Here is a 17,082-nt window from a genome sequence, read left to right as displayed (position 1 = left end):
GTTAGACATAGGTGAATTTCATGTTAAATGAACAAGTAGCTAACACATTTATTGTTGGATAATTCTTCCTACCACCGTATCTTGGTCTCTTCGTTAGATACTCTCATACGAACGTGTGTTCCATCAATTGGCCCAATGCAATTCTGAGATAAATTATTATATAAAAATTTACATGTAATAGTTGGTGAGAAAAGAAAAATTGAAGTATTGAAGAGTACAAGTAATAATCATCTTTACCTTGAAATATGGATGAAACCTATCATTATTGAGTATTTGTGGGGGGACGTCCAATCCATTAGGTTGCTCGAGGAACTGTCCTTCCAACGATATTATTGCTTTTAACACACTACAAAAATGACGGTTTATGGTTTCACCAAAGCGACAAAGGAAAAATGGCATTGTCTGATTCCTCACATTGTGTGATATAATGTGAAGAAACTTGACAAACTTGCTCTTCAACATTTGCATGTTTTGTGGGTCGAGGATCACCATCTCTCGTAAGTAGCTCACAAAAACTTTGAAAAGCTTTTGGTCCATACGAGTAATGGTTGACCGTCATTCCTTAAGGTCAACTGAATGAATTATCTCTTTAATAATCTTACAATCCTATGCCATGAAAATTCCTTTATAAATTATACACAAGGATGACAAAAATTTATTACATTTCCTTAGCAGCCATACCAAAAATATAAATAGTAAATTTCTACAAGTTGTTAAATAAACAGTTTTTATTTAGAAATAAAAAATAAAAAATAAATTGTTCTCTTGTGATTGGAAAAAAAAATCAACAGTTAAGTTTTTGAAAATATGTTTATAAAGAATGAGTTATAACTTTAAAATAGACCTAACTTTTAAAACTTAAAATCAGATCTCATTTTTTTCTCAGAATTAAAACTCAGTTTTGCCCCCACCTATCATCCTCAATTGTAATATAGAAGTTTTCTTATTCTTTCACATTCTCGAAAACTGAATTCAAAATTCCAAACCAAACAAGCCTTTTAACAATTTTTTCCTAGTTGGCATTTCAATTTATTTGTTATTACTTAAATGCTGTTCAAGACCGGGAACCCTTTGTCATATAACCTCGGGTAACTAACAAATTTTTTAGATGCATGAATCAAAATTCTAAACAACATTTACGCAAACTGTTATATTAGCGAGAATGAGAGAGCTAAATATTTTTCTTACTCAAATTTTAATTTAAAAATGAAAAATAAAATAATAAATTTACTGATGTTCCACTCCCAAAAGAAGAGTAAACAGAGGATCTAACAAGGACCATGCTTAAATGGGGATTTAAAACTCTCAACCTCCTGTCTCAAATCAGGCAAAACCATAATGTCTAGATCTTGCAGTAAACTGAATCCTTTCAAGAAAGAGTGTTTGCACTTGTTAACACGAGTGACATGAAATGGAGAAGAAATTAAAGCACGAGGATTTAACCATAAATATCCAAGGACCATCCTTATAACAACAATCCAATAATGAAATGTCTATGTGATGAAATATCCCACAAAGCAAGCAACATAATAATGCTTGAACAAATTAACCATGTTTAACAAAACCAGAAATTCAGTCTGGAAGACATCCAAAAATTCCTACTACAAAATATCCAAAACTCGATCAACAATAGAAACAAACTCCAAATAACCTCACGAAGATCAACGGTAGCGGCGGAGGGAGAGAGTGTTGTTCCTTTTCCAGGTAGCCCTTCTCGAAGGTCGTGCTTTGTGGTGTCTGTGTCCCTTTCCTCGGAGACCCCTGTATTTCTTCCCAGCAGAGGTGAGTCCTCGAAGCTCTCTGTGTTTGTGGACTGGGTTGCAGATCCAGTTGATCCTTGGGTCATTGCGGATTGCATTGTGGGCAGCATCAACCAAGATTACCTCATAGTATTTGTAAGTTGAATCCTGCATGAACGAAGAATGCACCCAAATACAAATATATATATATATATATATATATATATATATATATATATCAAAACTGTACATCGGTAAATTAAATGGTACAAAAAGTTCATTTTGAATCTATAATCCTAAGTACAGGCCCAAACCTGTGCATACAGGCAATTGCACAAGTTTATTATAATGCAAATGACCAACAAAAAACCTGCATAAATTTCAGGCATTTCCTCAAAGAGGAAAAAAATGAAATGGTGTAAAATCATGATATTTGATAGCAACCTATCATCATATGTTTTCACCAATGCATCTTTAAGGTAATACAGATTCAAACATCTGGTCAATATCTTAATTTGCAGGTCCCTAGTATGAGAAAAAGGGGTTGGCAGTAAGAATAAAATAAATACTTTATACGAACCTCGTTGATCCAGTAAGAGTTGAGAACCTTAAGACCACCGAGTTTCCTACCAGCACGTTCCTCTGCAACTGAGCGCTTGCTGCGCTGGAATTTCAGCTGAGTAACACCTTGATTAGTGGGTTTACCATATACAATACCCTTGGGAACTGGTCTCTTGCGTCCTCCACGTCTTACACGTACACGATAGACCACATAACCCTGGTAAAACCATTACTTTAATAACGAAGCACAACAAGACAAGCAGGAAAATTTATTTAAATACAGAAACAATTGTCTTGTCAAATGGTACAACGCATCATTTAGAGGGAGTGGGTGTGGGTGGAGACAGAGAGAGACACACACACTCGTCAAGTCGTCATCAATGGTATTAGGAGACAACTACCAAATAAATATATAAACTAAAAATTGTTTAACCAATCAACAAATTTTATGTTACATGTAACTTTCAATATATATATAAATATTAAGTCATATGATCATATCTAAGATTAGATAACAGAATTTTGAAGTGTAATATGGTAACACCACCAATAACCACTGCCAACTCAATGACCATATTTTTCCTATGACCATATTACATTCAAATGAGACCAAATTGATAAATGAGATATAACATCCATTCAATAAATGCATGATAAATTAACCCAACAAAACGAACATTGTGCTGCTAATGATCAAAAGATGAATGCAATGCATGAAGCAAACCAATTGCAGCTTTTGTTTAGGGAAAAAATAAATAAAAAGTCTCGCTTCATTGACAACATAAGAGAAATTGAACAATCACGCATTTACAAGAACTAAAGTATTCTGAAATTGGACTCAATCGAAATCATCACAACAGTATAGTGTATAACCATATTCTAAAATTAAATATAGTCAAAGTAACCAATAAATAATAAACATCTCCTGCAGAAACAATTAACAAAGTAGCAAAACATTTAAGCAGAGTCCTGACAGAACCCCAACATCAATAAACCACAAGGATGGTATACCTGCTTGGCCTTGTAACCTAGCCTTCGAGCCTTATCAGGGCGAGTAGGGCGTGTGACACGCACAATGGAAGGAAGCTGGCGGTATTCCCAACACCTCACCCTCTGCAAAAATCTCATCACATCCGACTGCTTCTTCCTCCATAGCTCCGACACATAAGTGTAAGCCCCTAATGTCACACCCAATTAAGAATAATAATCGCCTTAACATATCATAAACCAAATGTCCCTGCAATTGCATATGTGCATGTATAGGTATGTGTACGTGTGCATACATACATTCACATGTGCAAGTAATGTATTTGTGTGTATCATCATAAACTATTTTACTCTATTATATACATACACACATATATATATACATATATATATATATATATATATATATATATATATATATTGGCAAGTAAGCAGACCAACACTGAATACAAATTCACCACGTACCCAGTGGGCACTCAGGTTGTCAACTTGTATGTGAAGGATGGGCAGAAACCACTTGAGCTAACTATCATGAGAATTAAAAAAAACATACGATGAACAGTTCCAGTATTTTAAAAAATAAAAAATCAGCACATAATTTTTTTTTATATACTCGTATTTATAATAAGCAAAGGTGATAAAAATAATAAACAAATGGCGCAACTCACAAAATATTCTATCTATAATAGAGCTAAAACAAGGAGTCTGTGGACATATCCTCAAAAAATCATTCCAATTTGAAAGAACCCAACAATCAAAACCAGCTGCTCTTGAAATTAAATATTGAACAAATATAAACCAGAAAAGGTTCTGCCTAGTATCAAATCAGACACACAAGAAATGAAGAATGTACAATGCATTGCACATGTGTAGTTTCAAATATATATATATATATATAGAGATAATTGTATATATGTTGCGGATGAAGCAATCTCAGTACCATAGTCAAATACATCAAAAGCTAACTAACGAAACGTTAGGGAAAAATAGGCAAGTAGATCGAGAAATACATACCCATTGTTGTCGAATTGGTGGAACTCTCCCTGGCTTCGGCAGAGAGTTGTTGTGAGGGAAGTAAAATGAGAGTCGGGCTCTCAATTAGGGTTTTAGAGAGCTGCGTATGAGTTTGCTGAAAAGACCAAAACGACCATTGGTTTTTTATGGAAGTTGCCACTGGCAATGGGCTAGGGTTGCTACATTATTAACCGGGCATAGGCTCAAAATGTGGGCCCTTTCTTGACAATTCTATTTCAAAATTTGTAGGCCTAGTTAATTCAGAGCCCACTTCAGTTGGTAAGCCAGCACGGCCCAATCTGACTGTGAATTAGTTGGTGAAGTGACAATTTTACACATCTAAAACGAAGTTTAGGTATTCACTGGGTTAGGAACGAATTTGAATATATATATCAATAACTACTTTATTGTTTGAATTTTGTTATTTTAGTGATTTTTATTGTATTTACAATTTATTTTTTTCAAGGCAAGAAATAAAATTTCATTGTTGAAAAAAATTACATATGATTACCAACAGGTCAGTGGCCTAGCGGTATCAGGCTTTTTACCTATCAAAGGTTCAAGTTTTAGTGGAGGCATGTGTGTGTGTGAGAGAGAGTATTAACTTCAAAAAAAAAAAAAAACTGCTACTTCGAGAATCATTCCAGAATATTATCAGAAAATATTTTAGCACCATTTTCCTTCAACTCAGATGACTCAATAAATGGGTTGCTAATTGAGTTTCCGAGTTAGCTTTTCTACAAACCCAATTCAAAGAAACGTTAAACTAGATAAGTATGAGTAGCTTAGAAGACTCTTAGATAAATTTTTAAATAATGAAATAATTTTTTTTTTTTTTTTTTTGAAGTTTTAGTGGTCGAGCATATCAATGTCATGACATGTCAGGTGCACTCAATAATTTCTCAAATAGAGATTCTCTGTTTTGATTTGTGAATCAGCGGTAATAGTCTACTATTTAAATACTTGGCAATTGTAAGTTTACTAAAGAATCACAATGTCATATTATAATGATTTCCATTTACAAAGTACTTTTGGAGTCATCTTTAGTGGCCCTTTTAGGATGCACGTGATGAAATAAATAATTTTATATTATAAATATATAATTTTTATATATTTAAAACTTTTTTTCTTTTTTCTTTTTTTTTTCTTTTTTTTAAATTTGAATGTAATTGCTAGAATGGTGCACTATACAATTTATTTTCATTTAAAACTTAAAATATTATTTATAATTGTCGAAAGATTGTATTATATACAATTTCTTTGTATTTTAAACTTGAAATATTATTTATAACTCTTAACTATACAACTTCCTTATATTTAAAATTTAAAAATATTATTTATAAATCTTGAAATGGTAAAAAAAAAAAAAAATCAAAATCCTTCTAGAGAAGTCTGGCGGTATACTTTTATCTTTTTGTCCTCCTCTCCAAGTAACCAATGATGACATTCTGGAAGAAACTATTACATGGTAACCATTAATTTTGGCCAATTAATAGTAGATAAGTTGAATAAAACTGATGAAAAATTATCATTTATTTACGTGTCAACAGATGATTGGTCCGAAAACGATAATCCAAAAAATATGTAATAATTTCTCATTGGGACAATATATGCTCAATCCTCACCGTCGGATAAAGTATAACAGCCTTTATTATCTTTGTCATTGGTATCATAAATGCTCAATACTCACCGTCAGGTAAAGTATAATATAAAAGGCTTGGATTTATCTAAAGTAGGTATACAGTAGGTTGGGTTTACCCACACTGATGGTGCGCCCACAAACAAAATCTAACAAATAAATTTTTATTTTAACAGTTTTTTAATCAATGAAATTAATTTCATTTTTTTTGTGAAGTTTTTAGTGGCCAGGCATATCAATGTTATGACACGTTGGGTGCACCCAATAATTTCTCAAAAAGAGATTCTCTACTTTGATTTGCTAATCGACGGTAACAATCTACTATTTAAATATTTGACAATTGTAAGATTCCTAAAGAATCACAATATCATGCTACAACGGTTTCGATTTACGAAGTACTTTTAGAGCCATCTTTAGTGGCCCTTTTGGGATGGTACATCAAAATCTGGGATTTTTTATTTTTATTTTTTTATATATACTAGCATAATGCACGTGCGATCACGCGATGAAATAAATAATTTTATATTATAAATATATAATTTTTATACATTTAAAAATTGTGTTTTTTTTTTTTTTAAAAAAAAAAAAACTTGAATGTAATTGCTAGAATGGTGGCTATACAATTTATTTGCATTTAAAACTTAAAATATTATTTATAATTGTTGAAAGATGTACTATATACAACTTCTTTGTATTTAAAACTTGAAATATTATTTATAACACTTAACTATACAACTTCCTTATATTTAAAATTTAAAAATACCTAATCTTGAAATGGTAAAAAAAACCTAAATCCTTCTAGAGAGGTCTGGCGATATTCTTTTTTCTTTTTGCCTCCTCTTCAAGTAACCGATGATGATGTTCTGGAAGAAACTATTGCATTGTAACCATTGATTTTGGCCAATAAATAGTAGTTAAGTTGAATAAAACTGATGTAAAATCATCATTTATTTACGTGTCAACAGATGATGGGTTAAGAAATGATAATCCCAAAAATCTGTAATAGTTTCTCATTGGGATGATATATGCTCAATCCTCACCGTCGGATAAAGTATAACAACCTGGATTTATCTTTGTCATTGGTATCATAAATGCTCGAGGGATGCTAGCGTCAGTCGACTAAGGCACTGACGCTAACAGTCGTGTGATGTGTCAACAGCCTATTAGCTGCTAACTTTTATTATTTTTTATTTTTTTGTTTTACGGGCCTTTCCCTTTTTTTATTTTTTATTTTTTTAATTATTTTTGCTGTTTGTGTCGGCCATTCTCTCTCTCTCACCCTGCTCTCTCTGCGTTTGTTGACCCAAAATTCCTTCATCTTCCCCTTCTTCCTAACCCAAAAAAACTTTTTCTCTCATACTTTCAGCCTCTTTCTTTCTCTACTCACCGGCGGGTGAAGAACCCTTGCTACTTGCAAACCCATATTTTTCTCTTCCCTGCTGTCTCTTTCTATGTTGAAATCACAGGCGGCGAAGGACCCCGTCAAGCCGTACCACCACCCACATCACAGGCACTATCGATTTTTGGCAAAACATTTGCCTTTCTTTCTCAACCCAAACTTTAGTGGTCACCCTCACTTTTGCAAAATCAAGATCCAAACAAACACACAAAACCTGATCTTTGCAAACCCAATATTTTGTAGACCCAAAATTGTAATACCCCTAATTTTAAAAAGGATAGTCATAGTATTTTGGTTAATATTTAATTGCATTTTTAATAATTTAAATTGTTTATTTTGCTTTTGTATTTGAATATTTGAATTTATTTGAAATTACTGCTTTATTTGCTTGTTATTTAGTGAATTGTATTTTAATTCATTTAATTGTTTAGTTAATTGTATTTTTGGTATTTTAATTCTTTTAAATGCTTAATTGGTTTAATTTAGGGTTTTGTTTTAGATGTTAGGTCTTGGTAGCCGACGTAGATTTTAATTAAGATTCTCCATGGGCCGGTTAGGATTCATTGTAGGGTTTGGCTTGATTTTAGGTTCTGCATAAACCTATAAATATAAGTATTAAGTCTACTTAGGGTTTTTTTGAAAAAAAACTATTCATGACAGTGGAGGCAGAGAGAGAACAGAGGAGGATTTCAGTAGGACGTTGCCGGAGAACGTAGGAAGACGACTATGCAAGGCTAAAGGCAAGTTCTATACCTAACTCTCTCCCATTTGCTCGTGTTCTTTACAGGTCTAATACAACTCCAGGAACATATAATGATTAAAATTAAACTAAGTTGCATGTTTAAGATACTGTAACTAGGACATGTTTTCAAGTTTTGTATTATTTATTTAAATGCTTTCTTGCGTAATTCTTGTTCTAATTCATGTCCATTGATGTGTAAGGAGATTTATTATTCTGGAACACCTTAGGAGAACACTAGATTAAATTTGGGTGCATAGTTGAGTTGTTTGAAACAGTGGGATTACGGTAATGCTAGATTTCTCGGATTAAATTCTTTTTACACAGTGCATGTTTATGTTGATGTTAGGAGTTGTAATAAGAATTAAGTTGTCCCATGGACATTCTAGAACCTAGTTTAGACATCTAGGAACCCTGACCATGGAGGACGGAGGTGGTGGAAGTCGCCGAAGATGAAAACGATGAAGGAAAACAAGCAGAGAGGGAGAAAGGAGGAAGAAGCGGCTCCACGCAAGGTGGAGCCGGCTCTAGGGTGTGTGGAGGCGGCTCCATATGGAGTGGAGCCGGCTCCACACAAGGGGGAGGCGGCTCCCCATGTGGGGGAGGCGGCTCCTTCCCCTTTTGATGCACTTTTCGACGAATTTTGCTTCTGAGTTGAGTTTTTGGTCTGTTTGGGACATTCAGGGACTGTACTTGAGAGATTAAATGAATTATGTGATTATATAAAGACTCCAGAGGGTGTGGGAAGGAATAACAGTTTACTTAGGGTTTATAGGATTGAACCGTAAACAGTTTATAGCAAGATATGCGAACTGTTCTTGAATGCAGGTGGATTAAATTGCTTAAATTGTTGTAAAAACTTTCTGTGGATAATTATCAGTTATTAATCATGTTTTTGTGATATAAATTAAGCATGTTAAAATTGATATATTTTTCCTATGCTTGCTATGGAATGATCGGTGCTTAAATTGTCTTATTTATCGCATCAATTGTTGGACTGAAATTATGAGTACAATAACTGGTCAAGATTTAATACACTTGCTGTGGAGTTAATTGATATAGACTTTCAATCATGTTCTCTCAATTATAAGGATTCTGGGAATAAGTTGATATTTACATATACTGTTGTACTATCAATTGTTGGATTATTTGGTTGAGTAGTGTAATGCCAGTATGTTAAAATACGTAACTTTATTGTGCTCACTTGTGGAACAATTGATGTTTAAATTTACTATGTTTTATTATCAATTGTGGATTTTATGGATTAGTTGGTAGTTATCATTCGTATTTATTCTATCAACTGCTAGATGTATTGGATTCTATGCACCAGTATGGGACTGTGACATACCAGGGATGGTTTAGTTTCACAAATACTAAATCCAACCTGTATTGGAATAAGGGAATGGATTATAAATAAATCCTACTTATATTTATACTACGTCAAAGAAGCTGCATGAGCTGAATGACTAGCTGGATTACTTGTTAACTGTGTTGAGTCAAAGAAGCTGCACAAGCTGAATGGCCAATTGAATTTCTTATGGATGGATATGATAGGATTTTAAATATATTTTTATGGCACTACGATATGAGCCTGAGTCTCAGAGTCGTTGGTTAGGGAGCATATATGCGTTGGGATGCATAGCTGGCTACGATGGTTGGAGGTGTACCCTATTTAGGTTTAGGTACACATGCCCACTTCGTGTGCGTTTTTGCATGTTACCTCTATTCAGGTTGAGACCGGTCTGTAGTCCAGTGAGAGTCCTTTAGTGTGATTATATATATACATACGGACTATTAGCTATTGTGGAGTTGGTTATAATGTACATGCGTATCGAGTTTCTGCTTGGGTTGTAGTAGGATAAAACTTGCTCGTGGGCCTGACCCACTTATATTTTTCAGGTACACGACAGTTCCAGACTTAGACGTGTTCGTGCTGAGCAGAGATTTTATTCACTCTACTGACGATGTAGGACTTCTCTTCGTAGCTTACTTCTGGATGTCTTATCAGTTGTTTTTATTACTGTTTGGATTATTATTAGGGGTCCACTAGAGATGGATTCCCGAGTTGTACCCTTGGAGGTTTTGGAATTGGATTATTTAATCTTTATTATTTGAGGATTTTATTTTAGGTCTTTCAGCTTAAACTTTATTTCTTAAATTCATTTTGTCATCTGTGTTTGTTTTAAATACTTTAATTGTTTGATATTCCCTAGGGTTTGGGCCTGGGCTTGATCAACCCGTATCTCGAATCCGAGGGGTATCACAAAAATTAGCCGCGATGTCTACAACATTTTGAACCTGGGTTTTACCCCTACTTAAAATTAGAAAACCCTCTATTTCTCTCTCTAAATCCAACCCTCTCCAGGTAACACACGAACGGAAAATGGGTTATCTGTTTCTTCTGTTTATGTTTGTAAAACTAGGTTTGTTTTGGTTGATTGCTCTTTCTCTGCTCTGCAGATTTCTGGGGTTGAGGAGATGCGAGTAAGAGAGGTATTGATTTGGGTCTGCTGATAAGCGTTGAAAAATGCGCATTTAAACCCCTTAAGCTTGAACGTTTTAGGACCTTATTTTATCTTATTTTTCCGTTTTAGTCTAATTTCATGTTATTTCCCTTTTCAGCCACTTATCTCCAAAATAAGTCAATTCAGCTGAATTAGAGTATAAAAGATGCAATCTTAAGTTCAGTGGGAAAAAGGACTAAAGTGGAAGCAAAGTGGTGAAAAATAACCTTCTTCGATCGATCGAACATTTTTGATCTTATCCCCACCTACCACTTTTGTCCTTTTCCCAAAATATTCCGAAAATATCTTAGCTTTGTCTTTATTCTAAAAAGGCGCCGCCTTAGTTCGATCGATCAAATCACCTTTGTGATCAATCGAACTTCCTCAAGTGCGATAAAAACAGAGTTCCAACCAATTAAAAGGTGTGCTCGTTGTGCAATCATTTGAAGGTCCTAGTGCATGAGGTCTCACCATTGGGTGTGACATGAAGAAGGAGATCATTTCTACCATGGAGATAGCCCTTGAGGGTTTGATGACAACATCAATGAATGGCTAAACCATTCTCTTGGGGCTAGAGATAGCCCTAAGCATGTCTCATAGATTTTGATGTTTTGTAATTAAAGGAGATTTGTGTTGTATTTGTTACCTTGACATCTTATATATATAAAAATCTTGTTTCTATAATGATTTTTGTGGTTAAATACTTTCACTTGATCATTTAATTCTATTCATATGTCTATGTACGCTAGGATGAATGTTCATGTTTTTATTTCTAGATTTTGTGACATTGATGCATGTCTATGTGTGTTGATACTATGAATCTAGTGATGGTCAAGGCATGATGCTTAAATAGATTATTCTTTGTGGTTTGTTTGATGGTACATGCTTATTTTTTGATAAATTATGCCTCATCTTTAGTTTAATTAGTTTAATTTTCATGTCACTAGCTTAGTTGTAGTGTAGTTGCCTTACTTCCTTAGATAGGAGGACAAACCATGCTTATTGTTTGATATTCCATGCTTATGAATGCAAGTAGTATATTTATCTAATTTGGTGATGTACATTAATTGTGGACTTAAATGAATGAATAATGACTTAATTTGATATGTTGTACTATTCACTAGTTTGGCTAGACAATGCATGCTTACTTGACCATCCATGTTTGAGAATTCAATTTATGGCACACACTCTCCTTTGCAACATATAATCCCCCTAATCCATCAAAAATTGAATGTCTAAGAAGGTGGTGCTTAGTGGTGAACTCTAAGTCCCAACACATTTCTCTTATATTCTCTACACTTCATTTACTCTAGTTGTTTCGCATAAATCGAGTTTAATTAACCAATCAAACCATCTTTTGAACATTCGACCTACTAATTCGACATTGATTTCCAAGCAAAAATACACTTCATTTCCCTTGGGACGATCCCTACTTACTCTAGCTACATTAATAATTAGTAGTGATAGTGACATTCTATAAATTCAAACTTGGCCACACTATACACTTCATCATCTTTTGCATGCTTTTGGTCCACGACACGCCATCTGAAAAATATTGGGTTTTGGGTTTGTTCAACATATTGTGATGAAGGGCAAGGGGGAAGGAAAACAGGGTGAGAGAGAGAAGACCAACATCGTGGTTGTCAAAAGCGCACCTGGGCCCGCGCCTAGGCTCAAGGCGCCTACAGGTGCAGCAGTTGCGCCTCACAATAGCCCAGGCGCAGCGACCTCCATTAGGCGCGCGCGTGGGCTGCGCCTTCAAGCTTGTATGAGGCGCGCCTCAGGTATTATGCAGTATATATTTTCTTTGTTTAACTGTTTGTAATTTATATTATTATATTTAGTATATATATATATAGTTTTGGAAACTTAAAAAGGCTTTGGAAACTTGGCAACATATCAAATCAATAAAAATAAGCTGCAGAAGAAACGTGGAATGCCACTAACCCAGTCAAAAGTAGGAAAGTTAAAACTCAGAAGTGGGAAAGAGAAGAGAGAGAAAGAAAGAAAAAAAGAAAAGAGAAGAAAAGAGAGAGAAGAAAAGAGAAGAAAAAGTGAAGAATCTGGAATCTTGCCTCTTTCCTTCCGACGAGCCCACTACCCAAGTCAGTTTTAATTTCATTTAAGTTCCCCCCCCCCCTTCTCTTCTCCTCTCTCTCTCTCATCTGTTTTTTATTTTTTTCTGGTTCTCCTTTTTTTATTCTTTCTCGGTTTTTTTCTTCTTCTTTATGGATCTCTGTTTTTCTTTCTTTTTCTTCGGGCTCTATTTATTTTTCCTCCTCCTCTTTTCTTCTCCTCTACTCTCTCTCATTTGGTTTTTGTTTTGTTTTTTGTTTTTTTTTTTTCCTGGCTCTTTTTTTTTTTTTTTTTTTTTTTTTCTTCTTTCTTGTTTTTTTATTTTTTATTTTTTTTGTTTCTTCTTTATGGGTCTCTGTTTTTCTTTCTTTTTCTTCGGGCTCTGTTTAGGGTGTCAGATTATTTTTTTTCTTCTTTATGGGCTCGGTTTTTTTTTTTTCCTCATCTTCTCTTCTCTTCTCCTCTCCTCTCCTCTTCTCTATCTCTTCTGGTTTATTTTATTTTTTAAATTTTTTTTAAAGAAAACATTTGTTTTTTAATTTTTTCTGCACTTTCCTTGAGTTTAATATTCTATTTGGTTTGCTTATACAATCCCTGTCTGTTTGATTTCCAAGAAATTTAAGGAAAGGAAAATTAAAAAAAAATAAAAAATACTAAGGTTAATATTATTCTACTGTTTGACTTTCAAAGAATAAATAAAAATAAAAAAATAAAAACCTTGAAAAAATAAAAGGGTCAGCTGAAGTCAATCGAATACTCAAATTGTTGTACTAGACTTTAATTTAACATTGGAAGAAGTATAAGGACTCAATTTCTTCCTCTCTTTTCCTATGGTTCTTCTGCAACCAAATTAAGATTTTATTTCATTTGTCTATTTATCTATTAGTTTTTTTATTTTTTTTTTTGAATTTCTTCAATATGAAATTTAATAACAATTTAATTTGATGTCCTTACTCAATTGCATGCAAGGTTTTGTTCAAACTTGTGGTTTACATATAAGTGATGATTCAGATATCTCAAACTGTGTTTCTTTTTTTTTTTTTTTTTTTTTTTGTGTCTCTGTTTTTATTCATGTAGGGCCTCTGTATATTTTTTTTTCCTCCTTTCTGAGTCTTCTGTTTGGCCTAAAATGCTGCTCTGCTATGATGGACTAAATATATGCCTTTTATCTAGCCACTGATCATGCCAATTTTTTTTATATATAAAAATGTTGCTATGCTATACTGCTGTGATGGACTAAATATGTGCTATTTTTTTTTCTTCTTCATGGGCTCTGCTTGCTAGAATTTGCTAGATTATTTAAATTTTGAATGTTTGTGCCTGAATGCTGTTTGTTGAATTGCTTGAATGCTTGTTTGCTGAATTTAACTTGGTCCATTGACTCCATTCTATTTCTCATTGTAAATAGATAGGAAAAAATGTCAAATGATCCTGGTTGGAATTATTGTCACCTGCAAAACCCTCAAGATAGGAATGCAAAAACGTGTAATTTTTGTGAAAAAGTTATGAAATGAGGTATTTATAGGGCTAAACAACACATTGTAGGGGGATATAGAAATGTACAAGCATGTAAAAAGTGCCCTGAACATGTGAAAGAAGATATTAGAGAATACATGAGCAAGAAGAAAGAAGAAAGGAGAAAAGGAACACACAAATTTGTTGCCTGAGTTTGATGACATGGATGATCAAGATGAGGATGATGTAACAATTATTGATGCTAAAGGTAAAAAAGTGGTAAGTGGAACTGGAAGTAATAATATTCAATCAAAAAAGAAAAAGCAGAAAGGTCCTATGGATTTGTATATCACCCCTCCTCCGGAAGTAGTTGTGCAAAATAGAAAAAATGACAAGGGTAAGCAAACAACAATTGATAATGCTTACAAGAAAGAACTTAGAAACTGAGTATGTCAACGGTTTGCAAGATGGATGTATGATGCTGTGATATCATTCAATACATTTAATTATGATAGTTTTGCACCAATTGTTGAAGCTATTGGCCAACATGGTCCAGGAATTAAACCTCCTTCTTATCATGAGGTGAGAGTTCCCCTCCTCAAGAAAGAACTAGAGCATATAGACAATTTAATGCAGGATCATAGAGAGGAATGGGCAAGATACAGATGCACAATTATGGCAGATAGATGGGAGGATAAAAGACGCAGGTGTTTGATTAATTTTCTGGTGAATTGTCCTAAAGGGACAATGTTCATTCAATCTGTTGATGCTTCCTCTTATTCAAAGACCGGTGAAAAAATGTTTGACTTGCTTAACAAGTTCGTGCAGCAAATTGGAGTATCAAATGTGATTCAAGTAGTCACTGATAGTGCCTCTTCTAATGTTGTGGCAGATATAAATTTCAATATGTACTTGATGTGGAAATTTTAGGTTTATTACTTCTAGCCTTTTATTAATCCATATTTTCTTTCTTTACAATAGGGAGAATATTGGAGGGAAGGCACCGACATTTGTATTGGTCACCTTGTGCTGCACATTGTGTGGACCTGATGTTAGAGGACATTGCTAAGATCCCAAATATAATGACGACCATAAAGAGAGCTATAATGTTAAATGGTTATATTTATAACCGTTCAGGTTTGTTGAACATGATGAGGCATTATACTGGACATAAAGAGTTGCTTAGACCTGCAACGACTCAATTTGCCACTTCATTTATCACGTTATCAAGCATCCATCATCAAAAGGATTACTTGAGGAAGATGTTCATTTCACAATAATGGATCTCCAGTAAATGGGCGAAAGAGATAAAAGGGAAAAATGTAGCACAGATTGTGTTGATGCCTACATTTTGGACAAGCATTGTGTACTCTCTCAAAGTAGCAAGCTCTCTTGTTCGTGTACTTAAGTTGGTTAACGGTGAGAGAAAGCCTCCAATGGGATATATTTATGAGGTTATGAAAATGGCTAAATAAGCGATAACTAAAGCTTTTGGTGAGAATGAGGAGAAGTATAAGGATATCTTTAAGATCATTGATACTAGGTGGAATATCCAACTCCATCACCCTTTGCATGCAGCTGGGCATTTCTTGAACCCAGAATATGTTTATAGCAATCCAAATATTGAGCAAGATGAAGAGGTGATGGGTGGTTTATATCAATGCATAGAAAGATTGGTTCCAACCACTGAAGTACAAGATAAAATTTCTTTGGAGTTGAGTAGATATATGAAAGCTGATGGTTTATTTGGCTCATCAATTGCTGTTAGACAAAGAAAGTCAAGGGCACCAGGTAAACAAGTTAATTAATCATTTTTTAGTATATTTGAATTTGAATTTTGTTAATTTTTTACTAACAATATGTAAATAATAGCCGATTGGTGGTCCGCATATGGTTCCACAACTCCTAATTTGCAAAAGTTTGCTATTAAAATACTTATTCTCACATGTAGCGCATCTGGGTGTGAACGAAATTGGAATGTATTTGAGCATGTAAGTTTGTAGTTTTAGTAATTTAATGATAAAAAGTTAGATTATAAACAGTTATACACTTATACTTATTAATTATTTGAATTAATACAGCTTCATAGCAAGAAGAGGAACCGGTTAACTCAATGTCGATTGAATGATTTGGTTTTCATCAAGTATAATAGAGCACTAAAATGACGATATGACATGCGTGATAGGATCAATCCCATCATTTTAAATGATATAGATGATAGCAATGAATGGTTGGTTGGAGTAATGGATGAAGATGTAGATGCTGAAAATGAGTTGGTGTTTGAAGATGACTCTTTGACATAGGGTGCAATTGTTAGAGCTACCGAGGTTGGAGAGTCCAGCCATAATTTAAGATCAATATCAGCTCCAAGGGCAATAAAGAGGACATCACCTTCATGCTCGTTTTCACTACAAATCATAGATGATGATGAGGCAAACTCTGAGAGACAGAAGAGGAAGAAAATGCTAAGGGTTACAAATCTTTTGATGGGGACGATGATGAGACTATGTTGTTTGGTGAAGAGGATGATATTTAGGTCCCTTAAGATTGTTTGGTAACTTTGGTTTTAGGAGTCCTTGTCAAAACTCAAAACTAAAAATAATATTTTGTTACTTGGTTTATAGATTTGGTAGGCTACTAAGTATTGACTATGATATTTTATAGATTTGGTAGGCTACCAAGTATCTTTTGATGAATCTATTTTGGAGTCAAATGATAGTTTTTGCTTAAGACATAAGTATAAATTTATAATATATGGTTAATTGGTTTATGTTTTGCTTCTTTTGAATCTTTCTTATGAATAAATAGCTTTATTAGTTTAATTGTTCTATTTTACTGGTTGCTTTATTAGTTTAATTGCGATATATTTAGACTAATTTAGTGTTTTTATTATTGGATGTTCATTGTTTAATTGTGTTATTTTTGCTAAGAATTATTGTTTTAAAATTTTACTTGTGCACCTTACATCA

The 17,082-nt window shown here is 33.7% G+C and overlaps 2 protein-coding genes across 2 annotated transcripts; one reads left to right on the top strand and one right to left on the bottom strand.

Annotated features, from left to right (window-relative positions):
• Positions 1 to 1,414: 1,414 nt before the first annotated feature.
• Positions 1,415 to 4,448, bottom strand: LOC132312550 (large ribosomal subunit protein eL15). Its single transcript, XM_059810948.1, has 4 exons — positions 4,302 to 4,448; positions 3,312 to 3,478; positions 2,320 to 2,517; positions 1,415 to 1,907 (listed from the first exon to the last, which is right to left on the bottom strand). Exons 1-4 carry the CDS (start codon positions 4,303 to 4,305, stop codon positions 1,662 to 1,664), a joined length of 615 nt encoding a protein of 204 aa, XP_059666931.1. The 5' UTR covers positions 4,306 to 4,448; the 3' UTR covers positions 1,415 to 1,661.
• A 9,887-nt stretch (positions 4,449 to 14,335) lies between these two features.
• On the top strand, positions 14,336 to 16,416 carry LOC132314495 (uncharacterized). The gene is made up of 6 exons (XM_059813356.1): positions 14,336 to 14,510; positions 14,649 to 15,021; positions 15,657 to 15,904; positions 15,986 to 16,104; positions 16,195 to 16,256; positions 16,299 to 16,416. The coding sequence occupies exons 1-6, from the start codon at positions 14,336 to 14,338 to the stop codon at positions 16,414 to 16,416; spliced, it is 1,095 nt and encodes a 364-aa protein (XP_059669339.1).
• The last annotated feature ends 666 nt before the right edge of the window (positions 16,417 to 17,082 follow it).

The sequence above is a fragment of the Cornus florida genome, unplaced genomic scaffold, assembly GCF_030987335.1.
Source record: "Cornus florida cultivar Cherokee Brave unplaced genomic scaffold, ASM3098733v1 CherokeeBrave_3.0.0_Hap2_Chr06, whole genome shotgun sequence".
In the NCBI taxonomy this organism is placed as follows: domain Eukaryota; kingdom Viridiplantae; phylum Streptophyta; class Magnoliopsida; order Cornales; family Cornaceae; genus Cornus; species Cornus florida.
Note: the sequence above shows the minus strand (reverse complement) of the source record. Positions and strands in the feature narration are given on the sequence as shown.

Coding starts and splice junctions, on each gene's coding strand:
- LOC132312550 (XM_059810948.1), bottom strand. Junction 2,518..3,311: donor TAGGTTACAAGGCCAAGCAG/GTATACCATCCT, acceptor TGGTTTTACCAG/GGTTATGTGGTCTATCGTGT. Junction 1,908..2,319: donor ACTCTTACTGGATCAACGAG/GTTCGTATAAAG, acceptor TCGTTCATGCAG/GATTCAACTTACAAATACTA.
- LOC132314495 (XM_059813356.1), top strand. CDS start 14,336: ATGGATGATCAAGATGAGGATGATGTAACAATTATTGATGCTAAAGGT. Junction 15,905..15,985: donor AAGAAAGTCAAGGGCACCAG/GTAAACAAGTTA, acceptor TGTAAATAATAG/CCGATTGGTGGTCCGCATAT. Junction 16,257..16,298: donor AATGATTTGGTTTTCATCAA/GTATAATAGAGC, acceptor CATGCGTGATAG/GATCAATCCCATCATTTTAA.